Source organism: Mirounga angustirostris, unplaced genomic scaffold, assembly GCF_029215605.1.
Source record: "Mirounga angustirostris isolate CCGP_5_RB_7025 unplaced genomic scaffold, mMirAng1.0.hap1 SCAF_5, whole genome shotgun sequence".
In the NCBI taxonomy this organism is placed as follows: Eukaryota; Metazoa; Chordata; class Mammalia; order Carnivora; family Phocidae; genus Mirounga; species Mirounga angustirostris.
Window position 1 is genome coordinate 61379901 of NW_026991713.1, and position 22072 is coordinate 61401972.

General features: G+C 56.2%; 2 protein-coding genes across 8 annotated transcripts in view; both read right to left on the bottom strand.

Annotated features, from left to right (window-relative positions):
• Positions 1-4777: 4777 nt before the first annotated feature.
• On the bottom strand, positions 4778-10568 carry SMIM41 (small integral membrane protein 41). 3 transcript variants are annotated; one of them, XM_064591221.1, is made up of 4 exons: positions 8863-10568; positions 7427-8239; positions 6624-6818; positions 4778-6392 (listed from the first exon to the last, which is right to left on the bottom strand). In XM_064591221.1, the coding sequence occupies exon 1, from the start codon at positions 9305-9307 to the stop codon at positions 9029-9031; it is 279 nt and encodes a 92-aa protein (XP_064447291.1). In that variant the 5' UTR covers positions 9308-10568; the 3' UTR covers positions 4778-6392; positions 6624-6818; positions 7427-8239; positions 8863-9028. The 3 variants fall into 3 exon arrangements, with proteins under 3 accessions (XP_064447291.1, XP_064447292.1, XP_064447290.1); XM_064591222.1 differs by lacking the exon at positions 7427-8239; XM_064591220.1 differs by having other exon boundaries at positions 6624-8239.
• A 648-nt stretch (positions 10569-11216) lies between these two features.
• LOC123843731 (autophagy-related protein 101) overlaps positions 11217-22072 on the bottom strand; it is a 35971-nt gene continuing 25115 nt past the window's right edge. For 4 of the 5 annotated variants that reach the window (XM_064591217.1, XM_064591219.1, XM_064591218.1 and 1 more), the window contains 3 exons: positions 16603-16723; positions 13734-14061; positions 11217-11917 (listed from right to left, as the gene is read on the bottom strand). In XM_064591217.1, coding sequence (XP_064447287.1) covers positions 11513-11917; positions 13734-14061; positions 16603-16723 — 854 coding nt within the window. In that variant the 3' untranslated portion in view covers positions 11217-11512. Of the gene's footprint in view, positions 11918-13733; positions 14062-16602; positions 16724-17011; positions 17159-22072 lie in introns of those variants that run through there. The other variant, XM_045873389.3, reaches the window with a different exon arrangement.

Here is a 22072-nt window from a genome sequence, read left to right on the forward strand (position 1 = left end):
GGCCTCCTTGCCGTGTTTAACCACACAGGTGTGCTCCTTCCTCAGGGGCTCAGCGCTTGCTGTCTGCTGCCCAGAGCGCTCTCTCCCCATGTATCTCTACTGATTCTCTCACTCAGGTATTTGGTCAAATGTCACCTTCTCAAAGACACCTTCCCTGACGACCCCAACTTAAAATTTCAACCTTTCCCCCACACTGTGCATGCATTCTCCCTATTTTGTTTTTCTCCATAGCACTTAGTACCATCTGGTATGGGTTGAATTGTGTTCCCCCATCAAAAACGATGTGTTGAGGCGACTGGGTGGCTCAGTTGGTTGAGAGTCTGACTCTTGATTTCAACTCAGGTCATATCTCAGGGTCATGGGATCGAGCCCCGCATTGGGCTGCAAGCTCAGCGCAGAGTCTGCTTGTCCCTCTCCCTCTCCCTCTGCTCCTCCCCCTGCTAGTTCTCTCTCTCAAATAAATGAATAAAATCTTTAAAATATATACGTATCTATTTTTTAAAAATGTTGCAGTCTTAACCCCCAGTGCCAGAATGTGAACTTATTAGGAAACAGGGTCATTGCAGACGTAGTTAGTTAAATTAAAATGAAGTCATACTGGAATAGGGTGGGCCCCTAATCCAATATGACTGGTGTCTTTATAAGAAGAAAGACATTTGGAAACAGGGACACACAGGAGAACACCACGCCCCATGACAACGAAGACGGCTGACATTTCAGAGTCATGGCCAAGAGGTGGCAATTTAAACTCCAGAAGGTGGGGGGGAGCACCCCAGGCAAGAGGGCAGGGTAAGAGGAAGGCCAAGGACAGAGTCCTGAGGAACCCGGCAGGCAAGGCTGGGAAGGGAAAGAGGAGGGGCTGGTACAGGACTCTTGGAGAGCGGTGAGAAAGGACAGGGGCCAAGCAAGATGCTCCCAGGGCCACGCATCTGGGGGCTGAGGGCCTGGACTCAACCCAGGCCAGTGCTCCCACATGCTGGGGCCACATAATCTCATAATCTGGGAGCTTCCCAAAGTGGGTATTAGCATTATTCAATTTTACTCATGAGAGAGAGGATTTCCATTACCGAGTAAGTGGCAGACCCAGGGGGGGCTGACAGTCACAGCCTCCCTTCTCCAAGGCCCAGAGCTTCTTGCTGAAGCTGGCATGGGGGGTGGGGCTGGGGGAGGGGGGCTGTGAGGAGGAGGGAGGGGGCAGCAGCTGCAGGAGTGGCCAGGAGGGCAGCTGAGATAAAAACCCAGGGGTTGGTTGGGGGCGCCTGGGTGGCTTAGTCGTTAAGCATCTGCCTTCTGCTCAGGCCCTGATCCCAGGGTCCTGGGATCGAGCCCTGCATCAGGCTCCCTGCTCAGCAGGAAGCCTGCTTCCCCCTCTCCCCCTCCCCCTGCTTGTGTTCCCTCTCTCGCTGTGTCTCTCTCTGTCAAATAAATAAGTAAAATCTTAAAAAAAAAAAAAAAAAAAAAAAAAGAACTCAGGGGTTGGTGATCTTCAGAAGAGGGAGGGGTGCGCAGGAGGCCAGGACACGGGTGCAAGTGTGGGCCACCTCTTTGGAGAAGTTTGGCTACAAAGACGAAGTGCGAGGCAGGGCAGTAACTGAAGGAGCCCTGGGTGCAGAGGAGGGCTATTTTAAGCTGGAAGAAACCTGAGTGTGTTTCGGAGCCAGAGCCAGCAGAGAAAGAGCGGGGGAGCAGAGGAGGACCATCAGCAGCACCGGGCGGCCGGGTGGGAGGGGCGCAGAGGCAGGAGCGCCCCCTCAGCGCGGGGCGGGGGCGGGGCCCCAGAAAGCCCCTGGCTCCCAGCAGGTGCGCTGCAGATCTGGGGACAGAAGCAGAGGCAGCGTTGTCTGCTAGCGCCTCTGTTCCGTGAGAAGCCGGAGTTGAGGACATCCGAGCAGAGCGCAGGGGAGGAGAGAGGGCAGGGTCTGAGAGAGGGGAAGGTTTGCCCTAATTCAGCTGGGAGACAGAGCCAGCTGGAGCCAGGGCCAGACGTGGCAAGGGTCCACCGGGTGGCCATTCTTGGCGCCATCAGTCTGCCCGGGGCTGTGGTGGTCTCTGGAGGCAGTCTGCAGTCAAGTGTAAGTTCAGAGAACAGAGAGCTGCATCCCTGCGGGGCTGAGGTTCTACCGGGAGGGCTCCATGGGAGGAGTGGAGTCGGGAAATGGGCAAGAGCGGGATTGAGGTAATGCTCATGGACTGGAAACTGGAGGGGCAGGAAGTGGGCGATGGGTGGGACTGGAATAAGGAGGAAGTAGAGGGTGGGTTCGGTGGAGCATCTTGAAGACATTTGAATGTGCAGGTTGAAGGTACAGAAGGTGTGACCATAAAGCACAGCGGCATCTGAAGTCAGGGTCTCAGAGACAGAGTCGTTCTGAGCCACGTCCAGGCAGACAGAGGACTCACAGGGGTAGGGGTGTGGCTGAAGCCTCAGCCCTCCTGGCAGGAAGCGGGACTCACAGAAGTCTGGCTGCTATGCCCTCGAAGGGAAGCCCAGTGGCCATGGACTAGGATGAGGTTCCATTGTGAGTGTTTTGTATTGTTTTATTTTGCCTAGGCAAGACGTGTGTGGTAAGCATTCACACAGTACAGGGAAGGGTGCTATAAAAACAAATAAACCCGGGCGCCTGGGTGGCTCAGATGGTTAAGCGTCTGCCTTCGGCTCAGGTCATGATCCCAGGGTCCTGGGATCGAGTCCCACATCGGGCTCCCTGCTCCTTGGGAGCCTGTTTCTCCCTCTGCTTCTCTCTCTCTCTGTCTCTGTCTCTCGTGAATAAATAAATAAAATCTTTAAAAAAAAAAAAAAAAAAAAACAAATAAACCCAACCCCTGCCCACAGTGGGTTCCCTGGCTTTCTTCTGAATGAGGGCTCCGAGGCAGAGGGTGGTAGCAGGGGAGCTCGGGTCGGCTGTGTGGTAGGGAGAAGCCTTCCCCACTTGCTTGCGGCAAGGGCTCCGGCTGAGGCCTCTCCCCAGCACACAACAACTGCTGGGGCACGGACGCTCCTGGCCACCCACTCGGTTCCCAAATTTTTTCTTCTGACTGCCAAGATAGCCCGCTCCCCGGCTCCCCACCCACCTCCCTGGATCCTCGTCCTCTGCCTCCTCGCCAGCCCCTCTTCTGCCTTGCCTTTAAGTGGTGTCTTGCAAGGTGGCAAGCTTATTCTCCTCCCACTTCCCCCAACGACCCCACCGAACCTGACCCCTTCCCACAGCTCTGTGTTCTGGCCCTAGCAACATGGTCCAGAACTCTCTCTGTGGAGCCCCAGCCCCATACACCAATTGTCCACCCGACAGCATCCCCTCAAATTCAACACACCAGAACTGGACTCATCAGCCCTCCCCTCTGCCTGCGGCCATGAGTTGGTTTATGGCCACCCAGCCTCTGTTCACCCCAGGACTGAAATAGGCCTAGATTTGGTGAGGAGACATCCCCGTTCTTTTGGGTCCTGTGCTGAAGCTGGGGTGGGGAGTGCGGCTGAGGGAGGGGGGCTGTGAGGAGGAGGGAGGGGACGGCAGCCACAGGAGTCGAGCATGACTGAGGCCTAGAACATTCTGTCCTCGAAGCATAGTACTTCAGGGTGAGTACAGAGTCAAACAGGCCCAGTCTCAGCTGCTCCAGAGGTTTGGGCTGACTGACCTGAGAGATGACCCCTCTCTTTCCTGACAGATTTGACCATAAAGCCACATCCGGCCTCACGTGGAGGCTGAGACTAACAACATGAACACTAACTGTGCATTTGCTCTGTGCCAGGCACCCTACATGTGTGAATCTCATCCGTCCTAACAAAACAAGGCACAAGATAGGCCCTGCCTTTCACCACCCTAAAGAGGAGGGAATCAAGCCACCGAGGATGAAGCGCGTTGCCCAGATCACACTGCTAGTGCATGCGGGGCCAGGGTACAAATCCAGCTGTGTGATTCCAAGTCCCTGCTCGGACCACTAGACGCCCCTGCCAGAGGCTGACAGCAGTGACCAGACCAAGCCCTGGAAGGAAGAGAAACCAAGGCCGCTCTCATCAGCTGAGACCTGAGTCACAGTAGGCCTGAGGCCAGAGCTACCCCTGGGCTTTTCAGTTCCATGGGCCAATTCCCAATGCTCAAGCCAAATATCCTTTGGGTTTCCGGTAAATTCAGACCCCAAAAGTCCTGATAACATGTCACCTGTCACCTGGGTGGGTGGCAGGTATCTCCCCACAACTCAGTAATTCAGAGTAGGAACTAGGTCCTTCCCTCCTCCTCCCTCAGCTCCCACATCCAACTCGTGACCAAAGCCTGAACCCTGAATATCACTTGGATTTGTCCCCTTACTTTCCACCCTCGTCCAGGCCACTATGACTTTGCCAGTTTTAGGGGCTTTTTGTTTTTTGTTTTTTGTTTTTTTAGATTTCATTTATTTATTTGACAGAGAGAAAGAGAGAGCACAAGCAGGGGGAGCAGCAAAGGGAGAGGGAGAAGCAGGCTCCCCCACCCCCAGGACCGAGATCATGACCAGAACTGAAGGCAGACGTTTAAATAACTGAGCCTCCCAGGCGCCCTGACTGCCGGGTTTTGATCACAGCCTCCTTGCTGTCCAGCCTGCTCCCACCCACCAACTTCCCTCCCAACCCCCTAAGATCCAGATCTTAACCATGTCACTTCGCAGCTTGAAACCCTCTAGATACCTCACTACCCCAGGGTAAATTCCACTCCTCTCCAGCTGCCACCCCTCTGGTCTCACACTGTGCTCTACCGACCCTGCTCACAGGGCACCCCCCGCCCCACACCCTCCGCACCTCTGTCCAGAATGTTCTTCTTCCCCTTCCTCGCCTTGTGAGTGCCCATTCAGTACACCCCCTTCTCTAGGAGCAGGTCACTCTCTGCTCTTGGCTCTGTTGACACTGGGCACGACTTACTGTCTATGTTAACTTCAGTTTTGTGAGCAGTGCTCTTTACCTGACTGTGAGCTCCTCCAGGGCAAGGGCTCTGGGGCGTTCACCTCATCCCCAGGTCCCAGAGCCTGCCTGGCACAGAGCAGTCACTCGGTAAATACTCGTGGAAAAGATGAATAAATCAAGTGTTCCCAGAAACAGGGTGGGTGGTTCTACACCTCTTCTCTGGGAATGGTCGGGTTCGGGGGGGAGAAAAATAACATCACATGGTAATTACAGTGTAGAAAACCTTTTATCTATGGACAAGCACATTGCCTGTTTGATCCTCACAAGGACACTGTTGCCCCCATTTTATTTATTTTTTATTTTTTTTATTTTTTTTTTAAAGATTTTATTTGACAGAGAGAGAGAAACAGCGAGAGAGGGAACACAAGCAGGGGGAGTGGGAGAGGGAGAAGCAGGCTTCCCGCAGAGCAGGGAGCCTGATGCGGGGCTCGACCCCAGGACCCCAGGATCATGACCTGAGCTGAAGGCAGATACTTAACGACTGAGCCACCCAGGTGCCCCCTGTTGCCCCCATTTTATAGATGAAGAGACGGAGGCTCAGGATGGTTTACCACCTAGAATTCAGTGCACACGCTCACAAAATCCACTCTCATTTCAAAGCACCTCGGGTTAAGGCTGGACTGTGATTACACCCCAGAACACCAGGTGAAGGAAGTGGTGTTCTGGCCCGCACTGGCCACTGGGGGGCAGCCGACTGCCGGCATGAACGTCACTGTCGGCCCCACTTGCTACCCACCCTTGGAAAGATTTGGCTCTGGGGGTGGGAGGGGAATAGCCACCACTGAGGAGAGGCCAGGGCAGAGGGGCCCTGGCTGGGGTTGCTCTTTCAGGATCAGCTAGAAACAGTTCAAACTGGAGGGAGGGTGGGAGCAGGGTACCACTAATGCCAAGAGTCTAGAGCTGAAAACATAGACCGTACACCCCACACTTGCATTACCAGCGTATTTAATAACAAGCCACAGGAAGTGATAGGGCATTGCTGGGGCACCCAAGATCTCCAAATGGATGACACTGACCCACGGCCCTCAGCAGGGACGGGTCACTGGCCTGTCAGACCACAGCAGCCAGTGTGGTCTGACACAGGTATCAGAGATGGGACAGGGGCTGCACTCCTGTCATCGGAGGCCTGCAAGTCAGGGGGCGGAGCCAGCATCTGCCGCATTGAGCACCCAGGGTGTACGTGCACTCCGGCGCCCCGGACATGCAGCAGCTGCTCAGGGGGCTCGCTCATCCCTGGAGCGCTGACCTCCCAGCCCCACGTCCACGGGTATTGCAGGAGGCTGAACGGACTGAGCAAACAAGAGGCAGGGCTGAGTGCAAGGATCGCAGGTGGAGGCCTCACCACAAGCCAGCTTTCTCCCAGTCTGGTCTGCACCACTCAGGGATCAAAGGTAGCAGGAGTTCCCTGGTGCTGCAGGCTGGTGGCAAAGCTCTCTGGGAGACAGACCACATGAGGCTCAAGAATCTGTAACAGACAGCCCCCGCCCATCTTCGCTGAGGAATGGACTGGATCAACCCCCAACAGCCCTTTCCAGCTCACAGTGAAACTCACGGGCCACAGGAAGGTTAAGACAAGATCACCCATCTGTGGCCCCAGCCTTTCCCTCAGGGACAGTGCAGGCTAATGGAGCCTGCTGGGGGTCCAGATGCCCAGCCTTACTCCATGGCCCTCAGACCACACCCCCCCCACACACACCTGTCACTCCAAGCTGCGGCCTGAGAGATGGGAAGACAGCAGCACTCGTTCGCCAATTCTCTAAATCTTCTTCCTCCTCACTTAGTCAGACAGCCTTGGCCAGGGTCAGAGTTCCACAACAAACATCCCAGTATCTTCCCCCAGGAACATCGAGGTCCCTGGCACAGGCCACGGCAGGGCTCTCCCAGCACTGAGCTGAAGGGACAGCAGAGGCAGGAAGTTGGATAAAGAGAGCCTTTGCCTACCCGCTCGGTCCCCCGCAGACACATGACGCTGGGGACACCGCCCTTCCCTCTACCAGATCTCTCTACACCCCTACCACCACCCAGACTTGAATCCAAACGCCAATCCAAAGTCATCACCCTCACCTCTGATCCCTCTCCTCCATCCCCTTGGAGTGTCTTCCATAGATACCTTGTGAGCCCACCCCCACCCTCAGGTTCAGGCCAGAGGAAAGCTGAGCCCTGCTGGCTGGAGAACAGCTACCAGCGGCTGGAAGCCTGTAGCCAGCAATAAAAGGCAATCTAACAAGGCCGCTGGGGAAGAAGGGTCAAGAGGGAGGCAGTAACATGGGGGCCTGGGGTTCCAGTCGCAGATTCCATAGGCCAAATAGGGGTGTGTATGTGACGGTTCATTCTTTCACGGAGAGAGGTCGTATTTTGCATCAGCATCTCCAAGAGTGGCGGGAAATCAAGGACAGAGCAAGAGGAACGACCCAAGGAGGAACCTTCTCGCTCAGGGACGCCCCCACCCCCTGAGCTCGGAATCAGGAGCCTCAGGCTTCGTTCAGCTCTGTCACTCACTGGAGCATGTCACTTTCTTCTCTCTGAATGCCTCCATTTGCAAAATGAAGGGTTCACAGTGGATATGGAAATTCCTCTATCCGGGTTGGGGCAGGAGAGAAGAGCACAGGGCGGAGAAAGGGTCGAAAAACAGCAGAATGTTATCAGGCAAGGGGGCGAAGGCACCTGGATACAATAAAAAGAGGGCATTCTCACCCCTCGCCCGGCACGCCGCAAAGGGAGGTGGCCCGGGGCCCCAGTTCTGGCCCGCTGCCCTGACGCCAGAAGCAGTCACACGCTCACGCCCCTCACCGCCCTGGCCAGCCCTCTCTCTGAAGGGGCGGCAGCGGCATCCGTGAGGTGAGAAGTCCCCAGCTCAGCAAGGCCAGCGTGGTACAACTGCCCGGGATTAGTGCTAAATCCTGGGCTGCTCTGTGCAGGGATCACACGTCGTCAGCTTCGCAGCTGCTCAGCCGCACCCCGCCCACGCCGCCACCTTCCGCTCCCCAGCCTCCCCTCACATGCACTGACTCCCTTCTCAGAGGGAAGCTGGGACCCTGCCTCTGCCCTTGGCAAGCAACAGGTCAGAGGCACCCCCGAAGAAGAGCCCCACAGAAACCTCCCGGGAGCCCACAGGTACAATGCTGAGCAGAGGAGACAGTGAAGTCTTCCCTGCCCAACCCCTGTGGCTCCCCACAAGGTGGCCTTGGCCTGGAATTACCTTGTCTTTAGGCCACCCAGGCCCTTCCCTCCAGATGGTTCTTGTCCTTGGAGAGTCAGAGACAGGAGAGCCAGATGGAGCCCCCACAGCTGGGAATCCTCAGCCCCGGCTTCCTACAGCAATGTGCTCATGAGGCCCCCCAGCTGTCAGGAACCTTGCCATCCACCACCTTCCCCACACATACCGCAAAGCTCAGTGCTCTGGGCCACACCTGCCCACCCCCCCCCACACACACACACCAGAACAGGGTCTGGGGGAGGGGGGACCCCTCCACACCTCCCCATCCCCCAGAGTCACCCAGGCCCCTGGCTCTGCCATAAAACAGGACCCACACTCCCATCTCTGCCTCCAAAGGGAGGCCACAGTGAGGAATCTTACTCGGACCCCTGTCTAGGGACAAGGCTTCAGGAAGGAGAGGAGGAGGAAGCAGAAGCCGAAGGCCGGGTTGTGGAAGTTTCTGTGGCAGGCCCCTTTAGCCTCCCAGAGGCATGGGCCGTGCTGGGCCCCCGGCTGAGCTGGGCCTTAGCTCAGGGTGGGGCTGGGGCAAAGCTGGCGTTGGGTACGGGCAGGGAGGGGCTCCACAGTACACCGCAGCCGCCTCCAGAAGCCCTCCTCTGATCCGCCCTGCCTCCCCCTCACAGAGGACACGGGTGGGGCGCCGCTGCGGGAGAGACCCGAGAGGATGGCAGCCTCTTCCCTCTGGTCCCGGCACCTCCGGGGTAGCCGCAGGGCCCACCTGGTGGACGTGCAGGGCGAACCCGAGTCGCTGAAGAGCTGCCCCCCCGCTCTCACTTGCGCGGGTGCCAGCCTCGGTGGAGGACGCGGCGCCCTCGCTCCGCAGCAGCCGTCGGGCGCCGAGTCCTGGGCCGCCTGGAGGCCGCGACCCTCGAGCGCACGGGCGCCTAGGAGTCGTCCTCGCCTCCGCTGGCGCCGCCGGGCTCGGCCTCGCCGGACGCGCGCCGCTCGCGGACCAGCATCGCCACGAGGCCCTGGGCGCGGAGCAGGAGGCCGCCGCCCAGGAACAGGACGCCGCAGAGCACGAGCAGCGACAGCACGACCAGCACCGCCGCCAGCACGACGCGCGGCGCCTCGGGGGACTCCGGCGGCGGCACCCCCGACTGGTTGCAGCAGGAGCTCAGCCAGGTGGCCGGGGCCCCAGCGCCCGCCTGGGAGCCGTTCATGCTACGCGCGGCTGGCTGCCCAGATGTGCGCGGGAGGGCCAGATGTGCTGGAGCCCCAGCGGGCGGGCCTCGGCTGCATAGGGGAGGGGCCCGAGGGGCGGATCCCAGCCGCTGTTGGCTCCCACCCTGCGCGCAGAGCTCCTCCAGCGGGGACTATGGCCCAGACTCCCGGGGCCGGGGTATTTCTTCCTGTCCCAACCACACCCACGCGTGGGAATCCAGCCCGTGCACCCAACCAGCCAAAGCCAGAGTCCAGTCCCCAAGGCTTTCCCTCTCCCGTGGCAAAGCAAGTCAAGAGACAGCACCTCCCTCAGAACTGAAAAAATCTTCCGGACCCCACCCCAGGTGCTGGTGGTGGGGTGCCACCCCACTAAACAGGACACAAGACAAGCAAGCATTCCCGGGCTGTCCCTGAGCCAAAGCTCAATACTGCCAGGCGGCCCAGGTGGCCACTGGAACAGGAGGCAAATGAGCAGCCTCCGGGACCTGAGGGGCACGGATCCTTACTCCTCCACCGTCCCTTCTGGGAGCCTCTTGGAGTTGGACAAGCAGGCCAGTGCCTCCTTGGGCCCACAGCAAGGAGAGACGGAGGGCAGGGGAACTTCAAGTCCTATCCCCATTCCTCTGCTCAGGCCCCAGAGGTCAAGTTACCTACTGATGAGAAAGCAGATTTGAGTCACCAGGGCTCCTGTTTCGGCCTTGAGTAAATCAGTCCCCTACCTCTGGGAAATCATAATGCCAAAAGGAATGGAAAGGTTACTGTCCTGTCCACCAAGGGGAGCTCACTGCCTGCAGGGTGTCCCACAGCCAACCTGGGGTCGGAGGTAGATCAGAGTCTGGCTGCAGTAAAGTAGAAAGTCTCAAAAAGCTGGGATGGAGGGAAGACCCTCCTGCTCAGGTCTCCTGAAAGACAGCAACCTGGAGCTCTTTTTTTAAAAACTAAGTCACGGCCAACAAACAACTAACTCTATCAGCCAACCAACCACTCAGAAGGGATTAGCTGATGGCTAGCTAGGAGGAAAAGAAGATCCCCAGACTGCAGCAGGCCAGGTAGGAATTACACACCATCAAAGACCTGCTAGGAAACGGCCTTCCCCGTCTCCAAAGCCTTAAGAACCTCCTGAGTTCTCCCAATGCCCCAGAGATCAAGGGCAAGACTTCACAAGATCTGTTGTGAAGTATCACAGGGCCAAGGTGGCCTGGAATGGGAAAAATGTGTGAACACTTCCTGCCTACGCTGGCTACCTACCTGATCCGGGACCACGGGCAAGACCCCCCCACCCCACCGCTCCATTTAGCCTGGTACAACTGCCCACATACAACCCAAAAGTATAAAATATAGAATAAATCAGAAGTACACAAGAAGGAGGTCACGGATTTTGAGTATGCTGGTGTAGAAATGAGTGTGTTAACAAAGCACTGTCCTAACTACCAGCAAGGGCCAGCCTGACCTGGAAGAAGTGTCATCAAACACCGGTCTCAAGTTGGCCAGTCTCTCTCCAGAGAAGGAAACCCCCAGTTAAATGAGCTTTCTGGTGCACGCGGGGGCCTGGATGTGCTCTATGAAGACACAGAAGATACTCTTTGAGGCCATCATGAAACCAGACCAGATAATATAAAAGGCAGGGATATCACAGCTTCCTTAGGGAGAAGAAACAGCAATCATATCCAAAAGCAACAGTTCCTGATCTGTGTCGTCTTTCACAGGCTGACCACGGTGACACCTGGGTGGTTAACACCTGCTTATGTGAATGTCCAACAAAGTACCAAACTGATCAGTGTTAATCTATCCCCTCCCCCCATTCCCTTCATGTTGGAATAATGCCCTTAACACACACCTGTATCCTCACAGGTCTGCCAGGGAGTGTTAAATGTTTCAGGGCAGAACACAAGCTAACGGAGAGATGGCTCAACCCAAATATTCTCAACTTTATTCACCATCCTAGCTATGGCTCTTCCATACAGTGGAGGAAGGGGGACCCCCACAGGGGTGCAGAGAGACAGTGAAGGCCAGACTTGACCATTAGCAAAGGTTAAAGAGATGACCAAAGACTGGCAGCCACAAAACAAGGAAGCCAGGGGTGGCCATTCCAAGTCTCATCAAGGACCCGGAGCACGTTCCAGAGCCCCATGGGCCCCACAGTACGATCCCCGGAAGCCAAGGTCCACAAGCCATCCAGGAGAACCCGCGGCCCCAGTTAAGGCCTAGAGGGCAAGGGTATCTTTGATAAGCCTGCGCATGGTGGTAGTGACCGAGGTACCCAGGGCATCAGTGATCTGGAAGGAAATCTTGTAGAGGTAGGGCTGCACATCCCGCAAGCCTGTGTCAAACACGTTGTCCACCTCCGACTGCGTGGGCATCTTGGGCAGGTACTCGTGCCGGTTCATCACCTCCACAATGTTGATGACCTTCTCGCAGAGCTTCTCGCCCACCTTCTCCCGGCAGATCTGCCGCTCCTGCTCTGTGGCCAGGGCAACCACGTGCACCTTCACCGTCCACACTTCCCAGGGGATGCACTCGTCCGAGAAAGGCCAGCGAGACTTCTTCTTCTGGTAGAACTCCAGGGACATCTGCCCCAGCCCATCACCCCCAGAGTTGCGCAGCGCATCCTGGGGAAGGAGGGGTAACAGATGAGCAGGCCGAGACCTTGGAGGGGCTCTCGCCCTGTAAGCGCCTCCTTCCTACACCCCAGGGTGAAAATTAGGCTCTCCGAGCTTTACTAGTCGTTCAGGGAGGGCAGGGAATGAAACCCACAGGGGGCAAAGGATTCATGTGCAGTGACACAGCAAACTGCCAGCCTAAACTTGAGTGTTCCTAGCAAACCAACAAAATCTGTCTCTAAAGAAAAGCAGAAAAGGGGATTAAAGCCCAATGATCCTTACTTAGAAAAAAGGAAACCAAGAGGGGCACCTGGGTGGCTCAGTCGGTTAAGCATCTATCTGCCTTTGGGATTGAGCCAAAGGGGGGGGTGTGTGCAAGAGGGGGTGGGGGGGGTCCCTGCTCAGGGGGGAGTCAGCTTCTCCCTCTGCCCCTCCCCCACTTCTCTCTCTCTCACAAATAAATAAATAAAATCTTAAAAAAAGAAAAAAAGGAAACCAAGAAACAGAAGGGGGGAGAGAAGGACAGACCAGACCTGGCTTCTCCCTCTTCTCCTCTGAGAAGCAAATGAGACCATCTCATCCAGTAATTCTGCCTATCCCCTACCTCCAGGGGGTGTGGTGGCCCTACACTCCTAGGGCGGCTGGAACCCTGAAGCCCCTTTCCATCTGAGTTAAGACCAACTCGGAGGGTAAGGATGCTTCCCTCAAGTCCTAACCGTCCATCAAGGAGTAATTCTCTCCTTTGTGGACAAAGCAAGGTCACGGGACCCTGACTGGTAGTCATAATGGCTAACACTTCTCTAGCTTCCTGTGGTGCAGGGCTGGTCCAAGCACTTGCCATATTGGACTCATTTAATCCTGAGTGCCTATGCCTATGAGGCAGGTATGATTATCATTCCAATTTTACATACAGGGAAACTGAGGGCCAGAGAGGTGGAGTCACTTGCCCAAGGTCACACCTTGTTGGGTGGTAGAGCCTGGCTCCAGAATCCATGCTCTTAACCATTATACGCCACGTGCCTCTTACAGGTGTCTAGAGGACAGACGGCTGACTACCACAGCCTCCCTTGAAGAGGGACTAGGGAGTGCGAGTGGGGGAACACTGGGCCCTGGGGGAGGGTCCACCTCCTGCCATGAGCACATGGCGCCCAGCACCCTGTAGGCGCTCTCCAAATGTCTGTGGAATGGAAGTCAGACAGACGACCCTCCTCCTCTCACCTCCTTAAAAAAAGTTCCCTCTTACTCGAAAATTCAAAATAGCCACTCACTGAAATAGTGAAACACTGCAACCCTGAATTAAAACAAATTCCCACTGCCTGAGGTGACCAACACTAGCAGCCCGCTGTGTCCCTGCCACCTTCCTCCCTGCCCCCACAGGTACACACAAACACATGCCACGCTGCGACGCCCCACTGGACGGCAAGCACCTGAGCCCTGCAAGCCTCCCTCTCCGGGAATTTCCCAGGGGAAAGGAATTTCCTGAAGGGGAAAGCGGAAGCAGAGAGGAGTCAGGAGGGAGAGGAGAGCTGAAGAGTCAGACAGAAGGTCCAGCCCAGAGGTGGGAGGCTAGAAGCACCCAAGGGAACCCGATGTCCATGCCGCAGGGGCTGCCTGCTCTCCTTCCGTGGGTATTTTTACCAACCCCTGCCCCTGCCCCTGCCCAAAGCCCTTCTCCCCGCAAGGAGCGCTGAACACACCTGTTCCTTAGACCGTGGAAGAACCTGACAGAAACACTCAGGAAGGGTAAGCTGGTCCAAGAGCAAGCCAGGGTGGAGGGGCACTCGAGGTCCACCTGCCGCCCACTGCGCCACCTTGAATTCCCTACCTTGAATTCCCCGACAACTTTGCGCAGGGCACGGTCCAGCTCCTCAGAGGAGACCCGCACATAGGTGAAGTCGATGAAGTCACAGTCCACGTCCTGGGTGCCCACGGTGCCAATGGAGTAGGTGCCCTCCTTCTTGTAGTGGAACTTGCCCGTGCTACGATGCAGGAGCACCGTGTGCAGCACGGCCAGCATGGCCTCCTCCACCTGCCGCCCCTCCACCGACACCTCCAGCACCTCCGAGCGACAGTTCATCCTGCAGCCAGGAGCCCGCACCCGAGGGCGGGGCAAGAATAAACACGGGGGAGCTTCACCCCAGCCAGGGGCCACCCTGCAAGAGCAGCCAGGTCAGCGAGCTGACACCTTCTGAATGATCTGTATGTTACCTGTCCACTTCCCTCCTGGCTTGGCCAGCCTCTGCCTCCGTGGCCCTTCTCTGCGTTTTGACAGCACTGCTACCAGGAAGACTCTCGGGATCAGAAAGGGAGAACTTCAAAGTTACCAGCCCAACCAACCAGCCAGGGCTTGACCTCAGGACAGCATCCAGTGCAGTGGCCCGCGAAGGCTCCCTGTGCGGCACCTGCCAGGCGCTGGCCGCTGAAGGCGAGCACGGCCCCTGCTCCTGAGCGGCCTTGGGACTGGACGAGAGAAAGGCAGGTGAAGGCCACCGGACTGGCCAGGGTACAAGGCGGGAGTAAAAAGGAAAGGAAGATGGGCGTCTGAATGCCCAGGTTAAGGCATTTGGACCCTGTGCTGAGGGCAGTGAAGAGTCAATGCATCACTGTGCCAAGATCAGATCTGTGCATCAGAAAGTTAACCGGATAAAAGGCAAAGGATTGCTCTTCACTATTTTGTGGCCAGAAACTGCTCTGAGAAATCAATAAAAACTCTGAAGACTGAGGGGTGCCTGGGGGGCTCAGTCAGTTGAGCGTCTGCCTTTGGCTCAAGGCATGATCTCAGGGTCCTGGGATGGAGACCCTCGGTGGGCTCTCTTCTCCCTCTCCCTCTGTTCCACTCCACTGCTCATGGTTTCTCTCTCTCAAATAAATAAATCTTAAAAAAAAAAAATGAAGACTGGGCTTTGACACCTGACTGACACACGCACACACCCCCAATCTCACCTAGTGCCAGGGCCATCCACAGACTCCAGGATAAAAACTCAGATTTAAGGCAGAAAGGCTTGGCAAGAAGACCACTTAGAGGCCCTGACAGTAGGGACAGTTACAGGGGCAGCGCAATGGGATGTGAGGGAGTGAAGTGCGAAGTGTGGACGGTTTCACATCCAACAGTCCTGGGTCAAACCCCAGCTCTCCTATATCTTGCTCTGTGACCTCAAGCAAATCACTGTGTTTTATCTGTAAATTTGGATTCTTGTGAGGATCAAATAAAATCGCCTACGTAAAACACAGCAGAATAGTGGTTAAAAACAGCAACTCTAAAGCCAGACAGCATGGGTTGGGACCCCAGCTCTGCCACTCGCTCATGGTGTGACCTTGGGCAAGCTACTTAACTCCTATGTGCCTCAGGTTCCTGAATCTATATAAAGGGGATCTATAAAAGCTACCCTGGAAGGACTGTCCCAGGGAGTGGATGAGTTAGCACCTGTGAAGCACTTAATGCAGTACCTGGCCAGTTGTAAATACTAAGTATCAGCCAGTATAATTCATTATGATGTCACTGTTGCCGAGAGAGGACACAGGCTATGATACAACACAGGTGGAGCAAGTGGGAAGGCAAGAACAGACTTGCAAACCAGACTTGGTAAGTAGCTGAACATGAGCCCCAAAGGAGAAGGAACAGTCACATTTCTTGCTGAGCGTTCAGCTTACAAACCTGCCCTGACGGGGAACTCACCACCTCTCACGGCAGACCATTCCATCTTTAGACAGCTCTACTCAGGTATTCCTTCTGCAGAGGGAATCTGCCCCTCAGTGCTTCAAACCCCTGGTCACAGTTTGGATATCAGGAGTCTCACCCCTTTTCCACTAATGTGCCTTTCTGATATCCGGACACAACTCTTCCATCACCCCTCACCCCTACCACAGGTTAAAGGTCCCCAGTCCCCATACCCGTGCTAGCTGGACATCACATCTTATCTGGCAGCTCTCCTCTGTGTATTTCAGTTTGTCTCATCCCCATCAAAGAGCAGTGCTCAGCAGTGAACATGAGGCAGTCTGTGAACAGCTCAGAGATCACGCTGGCTCTGCCTCTGGCTCGGCTACCAGCGCGAGTCTACCTGTCCTAGCAGCCATCTCTTCACGGGTGTTACCCTGTCTTAGCTCTCCCACTAGACAGTTCCTTGAGGGCAGGGCTGGACCCTACTCATCACTGGAAACTCGGTGCCTGGAACCTAGTACAAAGTAACTGCTCAAATCACCCTGACCGGGAGCCTCCAGGTCCTTCCAAAGGTTGCTGGATTGGTTTCTCCTACACTCAGGAGGAGTCGGACTCTCCCACTCGTTTCTGCCCTCTAGTATTTTCCCTTCAACAGCCTCCCATCTAGAGGCTCCCAGCTCTGGCCCGGCTCCCCCTTCTTCCACCACTTCCCCCTCTGGAGTCCCCCACAAACGTTCACCCAGGCCACTTCTTTCTTTTCCCCACGCCCAGGCTCTTCTCTCATTATTGAACAGTTTTAGGCAACACTCCTCCAAGAAGTCGGTAGTGACCAACCAACCCCAGCCTCCTTCCCACAGCAAGCCACCTCTGGTCCGTGATGAGCTTGTCTGTCCCCCTGCCCTCACCCCCGCCTCCGGTGAGGAGGGGGTCTTCTGGAGCAGGGCCTGGGAAGTCTCATCCCTCCTTTCCCCCCAAGGCCCAGGTCTGTAGAGCACAGAGCCAGGTTGGAGCCCAGGGCATCCCCATGCCCACTTACGCGTACAGGCCCGAGCGCGGGTCCCTCAGGCTCGGACCATGCCCTTGCTCCTCCTCACGCGCAGGTGCCCCCTCCGCAGGTGCGCCTCGACGTCCACGCCGGCGCCCGAGCGCAAGAGAGCCTAAAAGCAAAAACAGAAGGCCCCGCGTCAAGACACTGGCGGGCCCAGGAAGGACCTTCCGCCCGGGTCCCGTGTCTCCCACCGCCACCACGCGCGACCCGCCGAAGTCCAGGGTCCAGGGGAGGAGCAGCCTCCTGAGGTCCCGGGAGGTGCGGGTGGGGGAGCCTCCCCGCGCCCAGCCTGGCCGCGCTCGGGAGTTCGAGGCGCGCCGTCCCTCCCGCCGGCCCGGGGAGTGCCCGCGCTGGCACAGGGGGAGGGGGCAGACGGTTGGGTGGAACGGCCCCCCACCTCCCGAGCCCGCGTCCCAGACCCGACGGCCGCGCAGCCGCGCTCCCGCGGGCGCCCAACCACCGCGGCAGGAGGCGGTGCCGGCGGCGGAAGTCCGGGCCTCCGCCCCCGCCAGCCGGGCGGGTTCCACCGGCTCCGCGGGCCTCCGGCGGGGGGGGCGCGAACACCGCCCGGCCGGGCCCCGACGCAGCGCAGCCGCCCGCCCCGCCTTACAGCCACGCCAACGGACACAGGGGGCCACATACTGCTCCGTAAAAGCCTGCAACTTTTTGTCTTGATTAGGTCTCGGAGCTTTTGATTCGATGGTGAGACGTATCCCCCTCATTTGGACGAGTCCATTCACTCCCACCACCGAGAATGTTGTTGTGTTTCGGCTGGAACGGCGCACTTCCGCCATAGAGATGGGAGGGAAGGAGCGGCCAGTGCGCTCTGTGCCGCCTCCCTAGGCGGAGAGGAGTCATCGGCGACGAGCCAGCCTCTGGAACGCGGGTCTAGTTTCCCAACTCCGGGCGCAGGGGTGTGGACGGGGCACTGATCCCCCAAGATGAAGGGCATGCCATCTGGAGAGGTGGCCTGGAGATGAGCCCAGGCCGGTGCGCTGCATGATGCTGAACGGATGGCAAAACTTTAGCTTGTCCAGCGTGCATAATAGACAGAATCCCTGGCCCCACGATGCTGGAGAAAGGGGCATAACCTTACTGTGTTATCTTCATACAGGAGCACTACTTGGTGCTCTACCATGACCTATCTGGTGACAGTTCTTGTAAGGCTCATAATTCTGCCATTGCCCCCTGTGTGAGCCTCTTGACGTCACTCATCCTTTCTGATTTTCTCCTCTATAAATGGGGCGCTGTTGTGAGGCTCACAGATAATTCATATGAAAGATCTTTGTGGAATGTGAAGTGTTATACGAATGAGTGCATTTTTAGTGCTCTGTAACTTCTGGGAGAGTGTTTGGTTGTCCATGTAGATCGTAAGCCCAGGGCAGGCAGAGGTTTGTCCATTGTTTTGTTAATGCCCATAGAGCCTGGCATGCCCCTACCGAGACTCTGCCTGAGTAGTTTACTTGAGGATTAAGATGCTAACATACTTTCTTTCCCAAAATAATAATAGATCATATTTATTGAGTGGAACGTAAAGAGCATGATTCTAAGTGCTTTATGTTATGTCAATTAAGCTTGATAACGATCAATACTAGAAGGCAGATAAAGAAACTGATGCTGGGAGAGGTTAAGTAACTTGCCCAATGTCACCTGGTAAGTTGCCGAGCCTGGGGTTCAAATGCAGGATTCCATACCACTACAGAAGTTCTCTTTCTGGCTTCTCCACCCTGACCCTCCCCATGCACTACCATTCTCCAATACACCCCACTCAAAGCCTGCTCTCTTGTGAGAAGATGCCTTGATCAGTAGCGTTTGCTAGTTTCCTATGATGGCTGATTTGAAGCTACAGGACATCCCGGAATGCAGAGTCCGGAATGAATGAAGGATTACATTTTGATCATCAGAGGTACAATGGGCTCTCCAGCACCAGTACCTGCCGGCTCCAGCACACCCTTTAGGTTCCCCCTCTCCCACCAGGTTTTCTTTCTTTCTTTTTTTTTTAAGATTTTGTTTATTTGTTTGTTTGTTTATTTATTTTAGAGAAAGGGGTGGAGAGAGAGAGTGTGAATGGGAGGAGGGGCAGGGGAGAGGAAGAGGGACTCTCAAGCCGACTCCGCACTGAGCACGGGGCTCAATCTCAGGACGCTGAGATCACCACCTGAGCCAAAATCAAGACTCCGGACTGAGCCACCCAGGTGCCCTCCCACCAGTTTTTTTAAACCCTCACACAACTCCTTTTCTGGCTGACCTTTCCCCCCTCCTCATCGGTTCCCTATCCCCTCATCCTCCTCCCCATAGTTGGGCCCTGGTGCACTTGGTCTCTGGTTTGTCTCTGTCCCAGGTGCAGCTACCTCTCCCCTGGCAGCCTCAGAGTACCCCCAGGGCCTCAGGAAGGAGAAAGCTGACTGCCTTACAGACCAGCAACCTCTTCTGGAGCCTGGACTTAACCAGGAGGAATCAGCATAAAATATTGAGTGTGTGAGGAGCCAAAAGGGGAGACCCAAGGAGGTTAGAACCAGCCCTGGGGTGGGGGAGGCGATCAGAGCCTAACTCCCAGAGACTGCCGGTCAGTGAAGGGAGTAGCTGATCTCTTCCCTACCCCTGACACCCTCCATCTCAGGGAGGCCACAATCCTGACATCATCATCATCGTCACTACTACTACCCATCACTGAGCCTTAGTAGGCACAACACCAGCACTTCGAATGCACTGTTGTGTTGATTTCTCCAGCTACCTTTGAAGGTAAATACAATTTCCCCCCAGTTTACAAGGTAATGAAACCGAGGCTCAGTGATATGTTGTAACTTACTTTGATGCCTAATTTTATGTGTCAACTTATCTGTGCCTCAGAGTGCCCAGACAATTTATTTAACATTATTCTGGGTGTGTCTGGGAGAGTGTTTTCTGAATGAGATTAACATTTGAATCTGGTAGACTTGAGTAGAGCCGACTACTACCTCTCCAATAGGGTGGGCCCTGCCCAATCAGTTGAAGGTCTGAATAGCAGAAAAGGGCTGACCCTGCGGTGAATAAGGAGAACTCCTGACTGCTTTCAAGTTGGGATGCTGAGTTTTTTTCCTGCTTTCAGACCTGAACTGAAATACCTGCTCTTCCTGGGTCTCCCACCCGCCAGCATTTGGAACTACACCCCAGCTTTTCTGGGTCTCCCACATGCTGACTACAGATCTAGGGACTTATCAGCCTCCATAACCACATGAGCCAATTTCTCATAACAAATCTCTTTCTATAGATATACATCCTATTAGTTCCCTTTCCCTGTAGAACCTTGACTAATACACTTGCCAAGGCCACACATTCTGTCCTCATTTCATCCACTCTTGTCCCTCCTCCAAAACTCACCCTGCCCCTGGAGGCTTTCCTGCCTGAGGCTGAAGCTGAGCCCCCTCACCTTGCTTGTCTCCAACCAGATGCTGGCCAATCCTTGCCTCCTCTTACCTCCCCAAATCCTCACAGGGCAGTTCTCACTGCACCTCAGACCTTGGGTCCTACACCCATGTGGGTGGTCCTTTCAGGGAGGGAGGGTCCAAAAAGTGAGACTGTGTGGAATGAATTATCCCACCCGATGATCAAGATGTAATCTTTTTTGTTGTTGTTTTTAAAGATTTTATTTTTAAGTAAGCTCTACACCCAACAGGGGGCTTGAACTCACGACCCTGAGTTCAAGAGTCTCACACTCTACAGACTGAGCCAGGCACCCCTTCAAGATGTAATCATTTATTCATTCACTTATTCATTCATTCATGCCAGACATGTAACTGTCCACATGGCACACCCATGTCATACCACGGTGGACAGTGTGGCCCTCTGAAAGCTCAAAGTCTTGCAGAGGAAATGTTCCTCCTGGGCAGGAGAACACAAGACCTGGTATGAAAGAAATGGCAGCAGGCTTTACAGGGGCCAGAGGGGGCTTGGGACGGAGGCTCCTGCTGTCAATCTCGCGGGCCTGTGGGAGAGAACGTGCTACATTGAGAATAAGGAAGAGGCCCAAGCCCTGCTTTCGGCAAGGTGGGCAGTGACTGGACACCAGGAGAAAACCGGGATAGCTGCAGAGAGCACAGGATAGCAGCGTGAGGGGATGGGCAGGAAGGGGGGAGTGGTTCCAGAAAGAAGTGGAGCTATAGGGAATTATTCAGGAAGGGGGGGTTCCCGGAGAAGGGGAAAGAAAAAGGCTTGGGGGCGAGGTCTCCTTGAGAGCCGAGGGTGGAAACTGAGGCTTGCGGGGCAGGAGAGGCAAAGACAGAGAGAGTGGACTTCTCAGTCAGAGCCCGGCGCCACGGCCAGCCAGGCAGCTGGGCAGCTGGCTGAGGCCCTCTGAGCAGGCCGGCAGCTGAGGCCCGTGGAGGGACCTTGAAGGCCAACCCAAGACCTTGGGAGTAGGCAGCTGGCTTTGCATGGTGACTGTGGCCTTGGATGGCCCCACCCCATCCTAGTGTGTGCCCAGGGGAGAGCTAAGCCCTGAAGCTGGGCCTGCAGGCCACCCCCAGTCGCTCCGGAGCTGACCCCAGTGGCGTCACGGGGAGTGACTCAAGCCCCAGCAACAACAATGAGTGCGACTGACGTCAGGCCAGGGGGCTCCTGATGGTGCATAGCCTGGCCGGGTGGTCAGCACCCTGTCTGCTGACCCTCTCACCCCGGCCAGGCTGCGGGGCCACGGAGAATCAGCTGTCCCCTTCTGACATCTGGCCCCCTGGGATCCCGGTCATGGGCTCCTCCATCGCCCACCCCAACATCCCCTCCTCCGAGGCAGAGGAAATGGCTGGGCTTCCGACAGGGTAGCAGAGAGCGTGAGAAAGAGGCACCTCCCAGCCCTGACCTCGTCGTCAGGCAGCCTCTAGACCTGGCTTGGGCTGAGAGGGAGCCCATCTGCTGCCTGTCCTCCTGGGGGATGTGGGAATCTGCACTTTGGTGTTGGGGAAGGGTGGTGGGTACCATTCTCTGGGAAGGTCTATATGTTTGTCTCTCTGGCCAAGTTGGGGTGGGGATGGGGCTTAATTTCAGTGTCTGTCCTCAGGGGTAAGGGCTCTGTCATCTCTCCTTCCTGCAAGGTCTATGCATCTGTTCCTTTGGGAGGCATGTGTGTATCTGTTCTCTGAGCCAGAGGAGTCTGTGTGACTGTCCTTGCAAAAGGAGAGGGTATTTACCCCCCGGTAAGGGGATATCTCTATGTAACTCTGGTTTCTTGTCAGGCCAGAGGCATCTGTCTATCCTCATAGTACCCCAGTTACCCAGCTCGGGGTCCAGGTCTTCAAGGCTGGGCTGGGTGAGGGCCTCATCCCTCTGATGTGCCGGACTAGGAGGACAGGGACAGTCGGCACCCGCCTGCCTGGCTTGCAGCTGGGCACTGCTCCCTGCTAACACAGCACGTACCAGGACAGACCCCCCCCACACACACCCCCGCCCCGGCACTCCCCTCCTGGCCCAGCTGCCACCCCCAGCC

What these genes read in the sequence shown, in the direction of transcription:
- SMIM41 (XM_064591222.1), bottom strand. Translation starts at nt 9,307, where the DNA reads ATGAACGGCTCCCAGGCGGGCGCTGGGGCCCCGGCCACCTGGCTGAGC.